Source organism: Lepisosteus platostomus, chromosome 8, assembly GCF_059453375.1.
Source record: "Lepisosteus platostomus isolate fLepPlt1 chromosome 8, fLepPlt1.hap1, whole genome shotgun sequence".
Lineage (NCBI taxonomy): Eukaryota > Metazoa > Chordata > Actinopteri > Semionotiformes > Lepisosteidae > Lepisosteus > Lepisosteus platostomus.
The window spans coordinates 58,770,518-58,783,626 of NC_142618.1; the positions used below are offsets into that span (position 1 = coordinate 58,770,518).

The following is a 13,109-nucleotide window of genomic DNA, read 5'->3' on the forward strand; positions in this document are numbered from 1 at the left end:
CATATGGTTATATAAGAAACAGCATAACATCCCTTGGCTACCAGATGAGGAAGTCCTTTGTCTCGAATAAAAAAAAACAAACTACAGGACTCACATTTGCGTTCTGTATTGAGTGTCAGGATGCATGACCGAAGTCGACCAAAATACAGTCAGGTAGCGTGAAATCATACGCATCCACATATAAGGAAAGACTGTTCTCAGTGCTTTATCTCCACCAGCTTCACATGCATTTTATGCAAAAAACATTATTACTTTATGTTTTATAACATAAAGATGTATCTAAGATGATTGCCCTTGGACTTCCTACATAGGACATATACTCCCTACCATCTCTGTGGTGCTTTAAGATCAGTCAAAAACAGACAAAGAAATGGTTAATAAGTTTAAAAAACATAAAACATAATGACTTACACTGAACCAAGGGCCCCAAAACAGCAGTATTGCAAGATGGTTAGAACCACTGTGACACTGTGCTGCCCAATTTATATTCCAAAAAACAATATTCATTTAGTCACACAAATAGAACAAAGCATCTCAACATGATGTGACCACCAGAATTGGAATATGTTTAGAGATTTTAAAATATTTAAAATGCAAATCTTTGTAGGAATGTACATAATGACACTCCTCAGTCCTCAAATCAGATGCTATGATATACTCATGGTTTTATTAAATCATTTACATTTTTAAATGATAAAATATTTTATGTTGTATAATAATACTGATTTTGATACGGTCATATAGTATAGTGAGTTTTATAAAACTACTAGTTTCTACTAGTTTTTTAATTTAAGTAGCAGGATTTGTCTCTTACTAGCTGGGTTGTCGTTATGAATTGTCGAGATTCTTCTGTTCTTAGGATTAGGAACTTATTTTTTATTCTATGTAATAGTTCATATACAACTTATGTGTGTTAAGTGCATGCAGTATAGTACAGCATAGTACCTCATATTTATGCATTTGCTAACAACCGTACTATATTGTAAATGAGGAAAAGTGGTATCCCTCCGTGTTGTGTAAGTATCAATTAATGACTTAAAGCTGGTTACTTTAATAATTAAATAGGAATGGTATTGTTTTCAAATGTAGGTACGATTCTGTACTGTATTTTACTTTTACTGTAAGTAGAAGTTTGGGTGTTTGAGGGAATGTCTTTGAGTTCTGGAGCCAATCAGAAATGATAAAACGTATCATGGAAGTGATGGAAAACGAATGTGCCTCATAAAGTTTTCACCAGTATTTCTGAATAGCGGGGTTTTTGGTGTAAAGAAGAGTCTCCAGTTTGGTTTTTAATGTCCTTCCAGCAGTTTTCAATTGTGTCCTGTGGTTGGTGTTTCATCGTTGATACTAAAGGGCTCCTCTGAAGTGAAAAGCCACCGAAATGTGGTGGGGAATTTAAAACTTTATTGACTGTGTTGATTAGAAGTGGTTTTAGACATCTGAATACACATGTGGTGGTTTTCAATGGAATTCCAATATTTGAATATGGTCTTAATTAGGAATGGGTCTCATTTTATATGAATGTGACTAGTGCGTGTGCTGTAATGTCAATTAGTGCAGTGTTTTGATTAATTTGAAAGCACCCCCTTCAGATAATCCTTGTAAAAATATGGTGATTGAATTGCCTGTTAGTAAGATTATTTTGCTCTGCTTGTCTGAACAAATAATAATATATTTATTTTTGACAGGTGTCTTGATGTGGGACAGAAATTATTTTTGAGTACAAAGTGTACAATTTCTAGACTGCTACATGTATTCTAGCCACGGACTCCCAGTTGTTTGTGGGAAAAATAACAAAAGTCCTGCGGAAAAACTGACCAAAAACAGCTATTTTTAATACACTGTTCTTATGCATTGTGGGCAACTAAAAGGAAGTGCTTTAACCCCATATTTCATGTATTATGAGACATGCAGGATCTGGACCTTCTGTGAGAAGTGCAGAAAGGCTTTAGCTCTCAGTAGGTTGTAATTGTGCATACTGTACATTTCAAGCAATTCCTTGTTTGCAGCTTTCCAATCATATCCAGCAGGTGGTGCTGTAGCACTGTTGTAATTTGGATAACCACATTGTTAGGGCAGACAGGCGGTAAAAACCACATTATAAGTAAGAAAGGAATAGAAAACCATTGTTGTAATCAGCGATAGTTTTTAAAGGCTAGATATACTGTGATGTAATATGCTATATATAACAATGAAAATACATTGTCTTCCTTTACAAAGTTGTATTTTGCATCCACAAAGCTTAGTTCTGTATCGGAAGAATATTTTATTCTACTAGTTTGATCAGATTACACAAATTGTTCCAGTAGGTGGCTGCGTCAGCACGTGTAGGCTGCAAAGAAACAAGTGAAGGTTTATTCCCTGCTGAAGAGAAGAAAAGAAACACAACGTTTCGGCGGTAGAGCCTTCATCGGGTCTGTTTCTTTTCTTCTCTTTTCAGCACGGAATAAAAATAAAAAAAATACACGTTCATGAATGTGTATGTGTGACTGCCGAGTCAAGAATGAACAGACACCTACTGTGATCAAAAGGCAAATACCGAGGCACAATTCTGCGTTGCTTGGACCTGTACTGGCATCTCTCGCTTATTCTATACTGCATTTGTGTCTGCCGCCTGACCGGCTCTTTCTCCTCCTTTCCTGTTACAGTTGGAGATCTGTCCAACGAGCTCGTGAGGCACTTTCTGATCGAGTGCACGCAGAAGGGAGTGCGACTCAAAGGCTGTCCCAATGAGCCCTACTTTGGTAAGCTGTGTTTTGAGATCTGGTAGGACCCTGTTTCAATTCAATGTTGGAAAAAGTGGACCCGATATGGGTGGAAATCATCTTCCCATTCGTGCACAGTAAAGCCTTGTGACCCATCCTTAGCGTTGAGGATGACTGGAGGCCTCATCTTCTTTCATGCTGAGTGGCTGTGAAAATTCCCAGTATCTCCTCCTTGTGGCTGTGGGTGGGATTACATATAGGATCCATTGGGCAGTATAATATATTTAATCGAATAATACTTTCGTTTAGAAATAAAACTGCAGGAGAGGAGTGGAGCATCTTTTCCCTTCTCCAGCTCACTGGTAATCACTTCGAGAGGACTGCTTAGCCATTTAAGCATTGAAGCAGGAATTTTGGCAATTTTGAATTTTGACCTATCTGGTAGTTAGAAGCGAACTGATCCAAGGGTCTCATCCTGCCGTTCCTTGAAAGAAACTAGGGTATCGACTTCAACCTCGTGCCCTGGCAGCTTATTCCAGACTCCCACAACCCTCTAGGTAAAGACATGCCTCCTATTTTCCATTTGAAACTGTTCTGTTTCAATACTTTCAATAATATTCGAAGTAGAAAAATAAATTAAAAGAATAGAGGCATCCTTTCTTAAAGAATATCCTTGAACAGACATCTGTTCTTTGCCACCTTGTCACACTGTTTTTTAATAGTAAAGACATCTAGGTTTCAGATGAGTCAGTAGTTGGATCTCAGTGTGTAATCTGAGGATTAGTCAAGTGGCTAAAAGTTCCTACAACAGCTTTTTGAAGCAATTGTCTGCATCAATGAGTCAGAAGCAGTGAAACATTGTATTTTGGGAAAAGTAAGTTAATAGCTAGTATCTACAGTGCATAACAAATGTTTCTTTAAAGTCCTGCTCAGCCTTAATTTGGTTTGAATTACCCTACATTTATACATACAGGCATGGTGAAAAATTACCTCTCATTTTTAACTTGTTGTGAAGAAAGTTGTTGTTTAATGAATGACCATGCAGAGTGGTAGCAGAAAACTACCCTGATTGTACTCTGCTGAGGCGTTTTGTATACTGTCTTACACTAATTATAGGCTATTTCCTAGCCACTCTGCCCACCAGCCTGGTGTCATGGCGATAGTCACCACGATATCATTGGTCATTTTCTGGTAAAAAGTGTCCTGGTGTGTGTTGAAGACCGCAAGCCGCTGATCTCTCCTGCTGCTTTCGACTTAAAGAGTTAGGAAAAGTGGAAAAATGTGGGGGAAAAACAAAACTCAAAACAAACCAAGAAAATAGTCACTTTTCCTACATTAAATCTTGTATGAATGCACATAAGTTACCATGAATGTCTGACAATAAAGATGGGGCTTATTTAGGCACTTTGCCAAATTATAGTTCATTCGTTGGTAAATTCTGTGATGCAGTGGTTGAAGGTATGGGAATGAAACAAAGTCGTAAATAAGATTAGCACTAATGGAACCCGTGTAATTGATTTGGTATAAATGCTTGTTGGTTATTGCTTTAAATCCAGGGTTATTCCATGAGCGCCTCCGCAGTGGAGTGGTGAGCTACACTGTGATCAGTATGCCTCTGTCTGGGGACATACAGCCATCACAGGACGGTTCACACATAGTCCCACAAACTCTCGTGCTGTTTATTTGTGTCGCAGGCAGTCTCACAGCTCTGGTCTGCCAACACTCCATCACTCCATTGGCTTTGCCTTGTAAACTCATCATTCCTGACAGAGGTAAGTAAAATGCTTCCCTTACGTGACAGGTGATCTAACTGGGATGCAGTTTTCATTTTCTTGCAAGCTGGTCCTATGCTTTGCATTTAGAAGGCGCAATCCAGTCAACCCCCCCCCAATATTGGGACAATACTCCAAAATTCTGATACCGAGGGAAGATCACCAGTTACCAGTCCAGCGGCACCACCTACAGCAGCAACCTGGTTTTCCTTAAGAGGTCTCTCGTTCCTGTAGAGACCAGGCCCAGCCGTGCTGAACTCCTGGAGTCTTGACAAGACGAGGCTAGAAGGTGGAAGGTGGAAACTGTTATTGCACAATAAAAATATCAGTGGAAACAGCCTGGTTTGCGGCACAGCAAGTAGCATGAAATCTCAAATAAATCTGCTCATATAATAATACAAAGTCAGATGGCAACAAATTAGAATGACATAATCACATGTTTTCCCAGATATATGCTGTGTGGGCATTAAAAATAACTGTGAAAAATATTACTCTGCTTATATTTTATTTAATACATTTAGAATAGCATAAGTTCTGTAACTACGCTTTGTGTAAACACATTAACTGAGTGGTGGCATACCTCAGTGTTTAAGGGAAATCTCTCAAATGGTACACTATGGAGCGATGAATAAACTGCATTCATGGAATTTCTTTAAAGCAATGGACTTTTGTTCCACTTCTGAACTCAGACTGCAGCCAGGAAGACTGTTGTCTCCTGTGGCAGCTGAGCTGCAGGAGAGGAGGGGGCGTCTTTCCCCTTCTCCGGTTTGGCAATAATCAGATCAAGAGGGTTGCTGAGCTGTGGAGCACTGCAGCAGGAATTCACACCACGAGCATACGGCCTGCTGCTCCAAAGCTACCACTCGGAGAGAATGCAAGAACAGAAGAAGGTTTCCTTCTTACTAGAGATACTAGAGATCCGTTGGGTAGTTAGTATCTTATTGATCCAAGGATCTCATCCAGTTGTTTCCGGGGTAACAGGGTATCAATAACCTCGGGTGTTGGCTTCAACAACATGGGGTGGGTAGCTTGTTCAGCTGTTCAGTACCTCCGGGCACTTCTCCGGGCAGAGAAGTACCTCCTGTTTCCCGATTTAAACACACTTCCACTTGTACCCTCTGGCATGTACAGTACTCTTCAGTCTGTACAAATAACAAAATCTTAAGAGATTACAGTACAGCAGAATTGCGTCTTAAGCGGTAGTCAGGTCCATTACATAGTACGTAAATTACAGTATAATCAGAACACCTCTGTAGACCCTCCTGTTCCTGTAAGTGTATTACAGCTGATTGTATTGTGTATTACGGCATCGTGGCCAAATTTCCCCCTAGCCTTTATCAATCATGGCCTCCTAATAACCCCCATCTCTGAACTGGCTCCATCACTCTGCTCAGTGGGGAGCAAACTGGTGCATCATCCAGGTGGGGCTGCACACTGGTGGTGGTGGAGGGGATCCCCATTACCTGTAAAGAGCTCTGAGTAGAGTGTCCAGAAAAGCACTATATAAGTGTACAGAATTAATCAATTATTAGTAATACTGTATGTGTATTTATGTAGTTTAAAGTATTATGAAAACAGTAATACAGCGAACACATTACTGTGCAATATACAAAATAGATTAAATGAAATGTAACAAAAAAATGCAAGCAACACAGCAGATGCATAGCTCTCACAAATATCCTTCTCTCTGTGTCCGATTGCACAAGTTAAAGATTTGTTCTTGTCAGACATACACGCTAAACTGGTCACCACCAATCCCACCCCTTAACTGGTTCTAAATCTCAGTTTTCCACTACAAATCTTTTCTTGACTTGCCTTTCCCCTCTGCACTTCGTACTCTGTACGTGAGGGTGATGCCGCACTCTGAAGGAAAACACCGGTGTGCCGTGCCAGATCCGAAATGGTGAAATTTCCTGCATTGTTTAATTTTTCATGTATTTTTTTTATCACTGACCACGTTTACACAAATCTGCATTCAAAAATGTTCAGTTAAAACGTGAGTCTACCTCATTACTGAGGTCGGTTCAGCCATTCGTACAGTTGCAACTGAGTGAATGGCTTGCTCTAAGGTATGACTTGCGATATAAATTTATAACTTGCGTAGACCTAAAGAAAGACAGAGCCCTGTTCGTATATGGGTGCAATAAATGCTAGTTAGCGCTGTGCTCTGATGAAGAACTGTCTGACTTGGGTGCCTGCCAGCCTAACTTATTCATCTTAAAAAATCGAAAAATTCAGACTAGATATAGGACATTCTATTTACAGGTGGTCTACTGGAGTAGTTTTGAATAGAGACGTCATTTACTTTCATTTGTTTTCCTTACATTTTGTGGTGCCAGACTATATTTTTGTTAACAGCTTGTTTATTTTTAAAGTGCTGTTGGTTTTAGTGCTGAATAAATACCCCTCTACCAGCGTTTTGAATTGCAGCCTTTTCGTTTCTGTGAAGGCTTCTAACCACACCCTTCTTCGGTCACTAGATTTTTTTCTGAATTAGACAAATCTCAGTTTGCATAACGTGCGAATGCACAGTGGGCATTCAAATGCTGTAATATCCAGAGGGACCAGACATTTTCCTCCTCTTTTTTAGATCCTCTGGAAGATATCGGAGAGTCGAACGCTCACACGGCAACAAACTCTGCAGCCGAACTGCTGAAGCAAGGAGCAGGTATGAGTTTATTAGAGGGAGTGTGGGGTGTAATACGTATCAGAACACTCATTTGTTCAAAACAAAACCCCAGCTGTTGTTTTTTTTTCCATTTGCCCCATCCATCCAGTGTTGGAAAGATGTTCTTTCTTCTGAAATTTGCACACATTCTTTCTTCTGAAATGTGCGTGAGAGTCATCAGATCATTTTCATGCTGTGTGTCTTGCAGTGTCTGTAGACTGGAGTGACAGAGCTCTCACTAAGAATGAATTGTGTGACATTACTTCAGGAATCTTAGTCGTAGACCGTCACTTAATGACTTTCCAGATTTGATTGGGTGATATCCTGGCTTTAAGGATTTGTATTCCGTGTTTGGATCTGCTTTAAATTATTTGGAAAACACATGGCCTACTGATAGACATTAAATCACAGAAAAGCCATTTTGATTTTGATGTTTAGGCCATGAAGAAATATATTTTTGTTGAGCATGGTGCAGAATTTTATATCACTGCATTTGCTTTTATGTATTTTGTTCTGTAATGAATTGATGGAAAAAAAGTTCATCAAGAATTAACCAGATACTTTTGACCATGACTCTCACTGGAATGGGAGGACTAAGGCTGGATAGATGGACTATTTTTTTCCTTTAAATTGAAAAGATTCTCCTGGAACATTTTAAGAGGGAATTTCTACTTCGGAAACCTACGTTCAAAGTGGCTGCATTTTCTTTCCTCGACAAAATTGCACTTTATTTTTTTTTTTAAACAAAGCACTCATCGTTTTCTTAAGCTATTTGTTTTTCAAGAAGGTGATGATTAAACTTAAGAATATATCGTTCTGAAGAGCTGCAGAACATTAGGAATATCCTGTCACAGTTTTTAAAGTACAGTGTATAAAAATATATGGCTGTTGTCTCGAAGTGTGTTATTAACGTGTCGGGTTTATTGCTGTACTAGCCTGCAACGTGTGGTATCTGGGATCAGTGGAAATGGAGTCTCTGACAGGAACTCAAGCGGTGCACAAAGCCACCAGTGTCACTCTGAACCCAGACACCCCAACAACCTCCACAGTGGTGCACTTCAAGGTGTCTGCTCAAGGCATCACGCTCACTGACAATCAGAGGAAGTAAGTCCTTCGTGCCACAGCTTCTCACACAGCATTTCCTCCCCATTCAGAGTGTCAATTGTAGCTGCAAAGGAATGAAACGATTATCGACACATATACAGTACTATATGATTTCTATTATGTGTGAAAATGTTTTGTAGCATTCATATTTTACTTTTCTTCAGAGTCATATTACTTTTGTCTTTAAGGCTGATTGTCTATGAATATATATTTTGTTTTTTTCAGACTTTTCTTCAGGAGACATTATGCAGTCAACACTGTAATATTTTGTGCTTTAGACCCGCAGGACAGAAGGTAAATCTTTCATATTTCTTTGGCTTTATACTGTGCACGTGCTCCAATGGATCCTGACGATCAATTAACTGTTTTTTCATTTTTATCAAGATGGACGAAGGATGGATGTTCCTCTGCAAAGTAAGTTTTGTTTTTCCTTAACGCAATGGCAAAATAAAACTTGGTTTTTAGTGGGATAATTGTATGATGAAACATAGTTTGAGCGAAAATATTGAGGACATACACACACACAGACACAAACTGAATCTGAAAAATAGTGTATAAAACCAAATCTCCATCTCAAAGGACGCCCCCTGCTGCTCAATCTGCCTACGCCCACACACCAGCAAGCCGGATCTCCCGGTCTTTTCATCATTTCATCCTTCGCTGCATCAAAAGCTAAAACTCGTTTCCCGAAAAAAAAACAACAACAACAACCGCGGATCTTTCTTTTCCTCCCACCTCAGGATTTTCGGGTTCGTTGCGAGAAAGCAAGGGAGCGCCACGGACAACGTCTGTCACCTGTTCGCGGAACACGACCCCCAGCAGCCCGCCAGCGCCATCGTCAACTTCGTCTCCAGAGTCATGATCGGCTCCCAGAAGAGCAAGTAGGGGCCCCGCCGCCCGCTTCGGCTCCGCGCAGGGACAGACGGCGGGTTGGCGTCGTGTGTCAGGAAGCTAGTGGCCGGATTGAAGAGGAGCGCTTTCGGAAAGTATGACTCTGTTGGGCCGAGGTCACCAGTTGAATTGATCGTGAAAAGCTAGAAAAATGATTTATTTGGAACACCTGAAGGATGAACTGTTGGTCATGTATTTTATTGTGAATTAAGCGTAAAGGGATTCGTGGGTGGGGGGGTGGGGATGGGGAAGGAATTGATTTACATGCAACTGTGTATTTATTTTCCATTATATCCTAAACTCTACTTTTTTCACTGTCACAGGTTTTTGTTACAGATTTCATTTTCCTCATCCATGTGACATTTAAAAAATCCTGCTTTTTAAGGCCATATTTTAACCAAATGTTAATACATGTGTAATGTTTTACTGCCGTTATGCAAACTACGTATCTGCTTTGCCAATTGCTCATTTTATTTTAATATTTTCTAATTAGCTGTTTATACCACAAAAATAACATGGAAACCAGAATTGTATTTTTAATATTGATTGCATTTCTGGTCCTTTGAATTGTAACAATGTGCAAAAACATAGTGTTAAAAGTGGTACAAATACACTTCATGGATGTTCAGACTATAGAAACCTTGGAGGCCCTGACTTGATTCAAAATGTTCTTCTTTTGGAAGGCTGTAGTTACAATAGGGCAGATGGAGGCATGGTTTTGTTAATAGACTTGATTAGGCATTTATTTGTCACTTAAAGCTGTTGGATGCTCTAATTACCTCCCACAGTTAATAATAGTTTTGGATGTGTAAATTATCTGTGATTTTCCAAACTCCTACTTATTTATAAGATGATCAGTGATGGATGTAGTTAGAGAGCAGCCTGCAAAAATCACCATCACTCAACATTTAGTACTATTTGTGTAATAGGAACAATTTCATCCAGGTACACATTAAAATGCCTAAAAGATGTTTAGGAACCATGAATAGACTTATGAAAACTTAGGATTTCTTGTAAATTAAACATCAAAGCATCATGTAAGTTAATTTTCTGTTTTTTTTACAGCAACAAATGCTTCAGATTATACATAATCATAAACAGTTAACAAAGCTTTCTTCTAAAATTTGATGAAGCATACAGAAATGATCAAATCTTCTTTTACTCTTGGGGAAAAATTGAGATGTTTACAGTATCTGACCTTAAGTATGGGTTGGAATATAAACACTGTGCACAGCCCTGTTTACAGTAACCAGTTTTCCTGTGGTTAGAGCAGTCATTTACCATCACAAACCTTAAATTCCAAACCAGGAGTACTTGTTCACTCCCGTTCAAACAAATTATTTCATTTGCTCTTTTCGTTGTATTCAATTATTTTTCTATTAGTGCTGGCCACCTCCCACTCCTCTTAACTGCTTATAATGCATTGCTTTCAGTTAAACTTCTGTTTTTTTACTAGAAAATGTTATAGGGCAGGTATGTATTTAAGATGAATATACCTATTAAAAACATGCATATATTACCACTTATTTCATATTCCTGGAGACTGACAAAGCAATTGCATCAAAAGCGCCTTGTGTCCTCTCCCAGTGCTTCTGTAAGTATCGAGTAGTGTCTATAATACATATCACGCTGTCTGTGACCCTTCCGGTCCTCCGGAATTCTCTGTGAGTGGAGACACAGGCCATCGGCAGAGCATGCTTGGAAGTGCCTGGAAGCCGGAACGCAGGCTTGGAATTCCATTGTGACTCACGCTGGGTTGGGGGGCGGTGTCACTCGCACAGGTGGAACACAGTGCCTGAACGTACAGGTATGAGACCAGTCTGTCGGATGCTCGCAGTCTGCAGAGGTCTGCTGGGCAGCTCTCATGCATCTCACTTGATGGCAGATTTTTTCCAATAGCCTGTCATCTCAAGTGGGATGCATTGGAACCCTTTGAGACAGAAGACATGGGGTCTGGGCGATATACATTGTACTTATATTGCCTGTACTGCCTGCATTTTGAATTACTTGGGAATCACTAACCATGCCTAGCATGTATTTGTTTTTAGTATGAGGTCTTTGAGTTAAATTATCCAGTTTCACATCTGTGACTTCCATTTGCTTCAAATGGTGGTTTGATTTTTGCTCGACTTCATCAAAGTGGTCCTGGAATTAAAGTGGGTATTCTTAACCGATGTGCAAGACTGCAAAGGAAACGTCTTGTCATCGCTGGGTTTTTTTTCCCACGAAGCAAAATGTTCTCTTCTACATTTTCATCTTGTTTTCTTTAACCAAGGTACATTATCTGTGTTACCATGTTTTACATTATGGGGTGCCATTCAGTCCTTTGCAGATATTTTAGAAAGAATATATATATATACAAAGAAAAACCCATAGGATATTTCTCCTGTATGTCTTTCATGAATATATTATCAGGGGATTATGTAAATTCCCCATGTACTTTACTAAATTAAATTAAAAACTCGTTTTTATAATAGATTTCTAAATAAAGTAATACAATATGCTTTCTGTGTCAAATGTAAAACAACACCACAGGCATTTACTTCTGCTTCAATGTATAATGTTCTCTTTTGGACCATTTTATAAAACATATGCAAGTAATCATATTGATATTATTATGTATGTTTTTGTATTACAGTGTTAAATTGCTTCTTGCTAAAGGCTTTCTTATCTTAAATGTGCTCTTTAAAAGGAAAAGAAAAGACTTGCTTGGTTTAGCACAAATCTCCATAGTTTTGCTCTATACTGTATAAGTATCTTCGCTATTGTTATGGACTATTCATTGTTTTTAACATAGGTATAAACTTACACAGACATAACCGAAGTATTTTTAAATAGACCATGCTTGTTATATATAAATTGCATATCTGAGAGATAAATAGTTATATTGATGGTAATATAGTATTTCATATTATTGACAGGTAACCCCCACACACAAGCCAGGGAGATGAAATATACATCATTTCCTTGGAACAATGTTTTTCTATTTTCTACAATATCAGAGCTGAGAAGATATTTTAAAAAATGTTTTTGTTTGACCTTTTGATAGCAAATGACGTCAGAATGGATGTGCATCAAGGAGGTGGACTAAAGATATATTTTTGTTAACATTGGAAACTATGACTTTTTATGTTTCCCTTTATATTTTCTGCGTGATGTCGCATTTTTCCTTCGAGCCTTCTGTAAAAAAAAAAACTTTGTATTCATGTAAATTAATGTCATATATTTTTGTGTATAGTTATTTCTGTACTCCCTACATACCAGCTCATTTCAAATGATAATAAAGTTAATGTAATGTGTATTACTTAATTTTGGCCGATAATTCTTCATAAGATGCCTTTTCTCTCACCTTCCTCTTTGCGGTCCATATGAAATCAATGCACGAGAGGTACAGCGATGCCCGTGAAATGTTATCGCAGTCTGACCAAGTGAGGTTACAGTTGCTGGGTTATTAAATACGCCTGTGGTTAATCAAAGGCTGGAAACAAAACGTGGGAGCACCGTGGTCGGGGTGAATATTCGATCAGGCTTGAAAAGTGCTGTCCAGCTACTGCACGGTGCAATGAAAAATAATAACAAGTAATGTCTTTTTTTTTTACACCGTAATCATAGAACGCAAAGAGAATTCCAGGGATAAAACGTGGTTGTTCCAGATAGTCTGGCAGTCCTGCAAGAAGCTGACCAGTGAAAGCTGTGTATGGCATAATGAAATCTGATATACCTGCCACGTGAAACTCTTTATACAACGTTCATTTGTCAAGCCATCGTAAAGTGCGGTATGCAAAAGTCACACCATATCAGATTATCTGGTGTTCCTGACTGATTACATGTCTAGCCTGAAAAAAGATATGGCATAAAAACTTAAAGTATTTATGACTATATCCACGTTCATTAAAAGTATATTTCCAAAAAGGTTTGAATACATTTGCGTTTAGACTTTAACACACATACAAGTAGAAACTGCATCCA

The 13,109-nt window shown here is 38.7% G+C and overlaps 1 protein-coding gene across 3 annotated transcripts in view; it reads left to right on the forward strand.

Moving 5' to 3' along the window:
* The window catches only part of LOC148657602 (tensin-3), an 83,318-nt gene extending 70,879 nt beyond the window's left edge, over positions 1-12,439 (forward strand). For all 3 annotated transcript variants that reach the window (XM_088644064.1, XM_088644063.1, XM_088644065.1), the window contains exons 21-27: positions 2,649-2,744; positions 4,400-4,477; positions 7,068-7,145; positions 8,081-8,249; positions 8,475-8,543; positions 8,634-8,663; positions 8,990-12,439. In XM_088644064.1, coding sequence (XP_088500190.1) covers positions 2,649-2,744; positions 4,400-4,477; positions 7,068-7,145; positions 8,081-8,249; positions 8,475-8,543; positions 8,634-8,663; positions 8,990-9,134 — 665 coding nt within the window. In that variant the 3' untranslated portion in view covers positions 9,135-12,439. The remainder of the gene's footprint in view (positions 1-2,648; positions 2,745-4,399; positions 4,478-7,067; positions 7,146-8,080; positions 8,250-8,474; positions 8,544-8,633; positions 8,664-8,989) is intronic.
* The last annotated feature ends 670 nt before the right edge of the window (positions 12,440-13,109 follow it).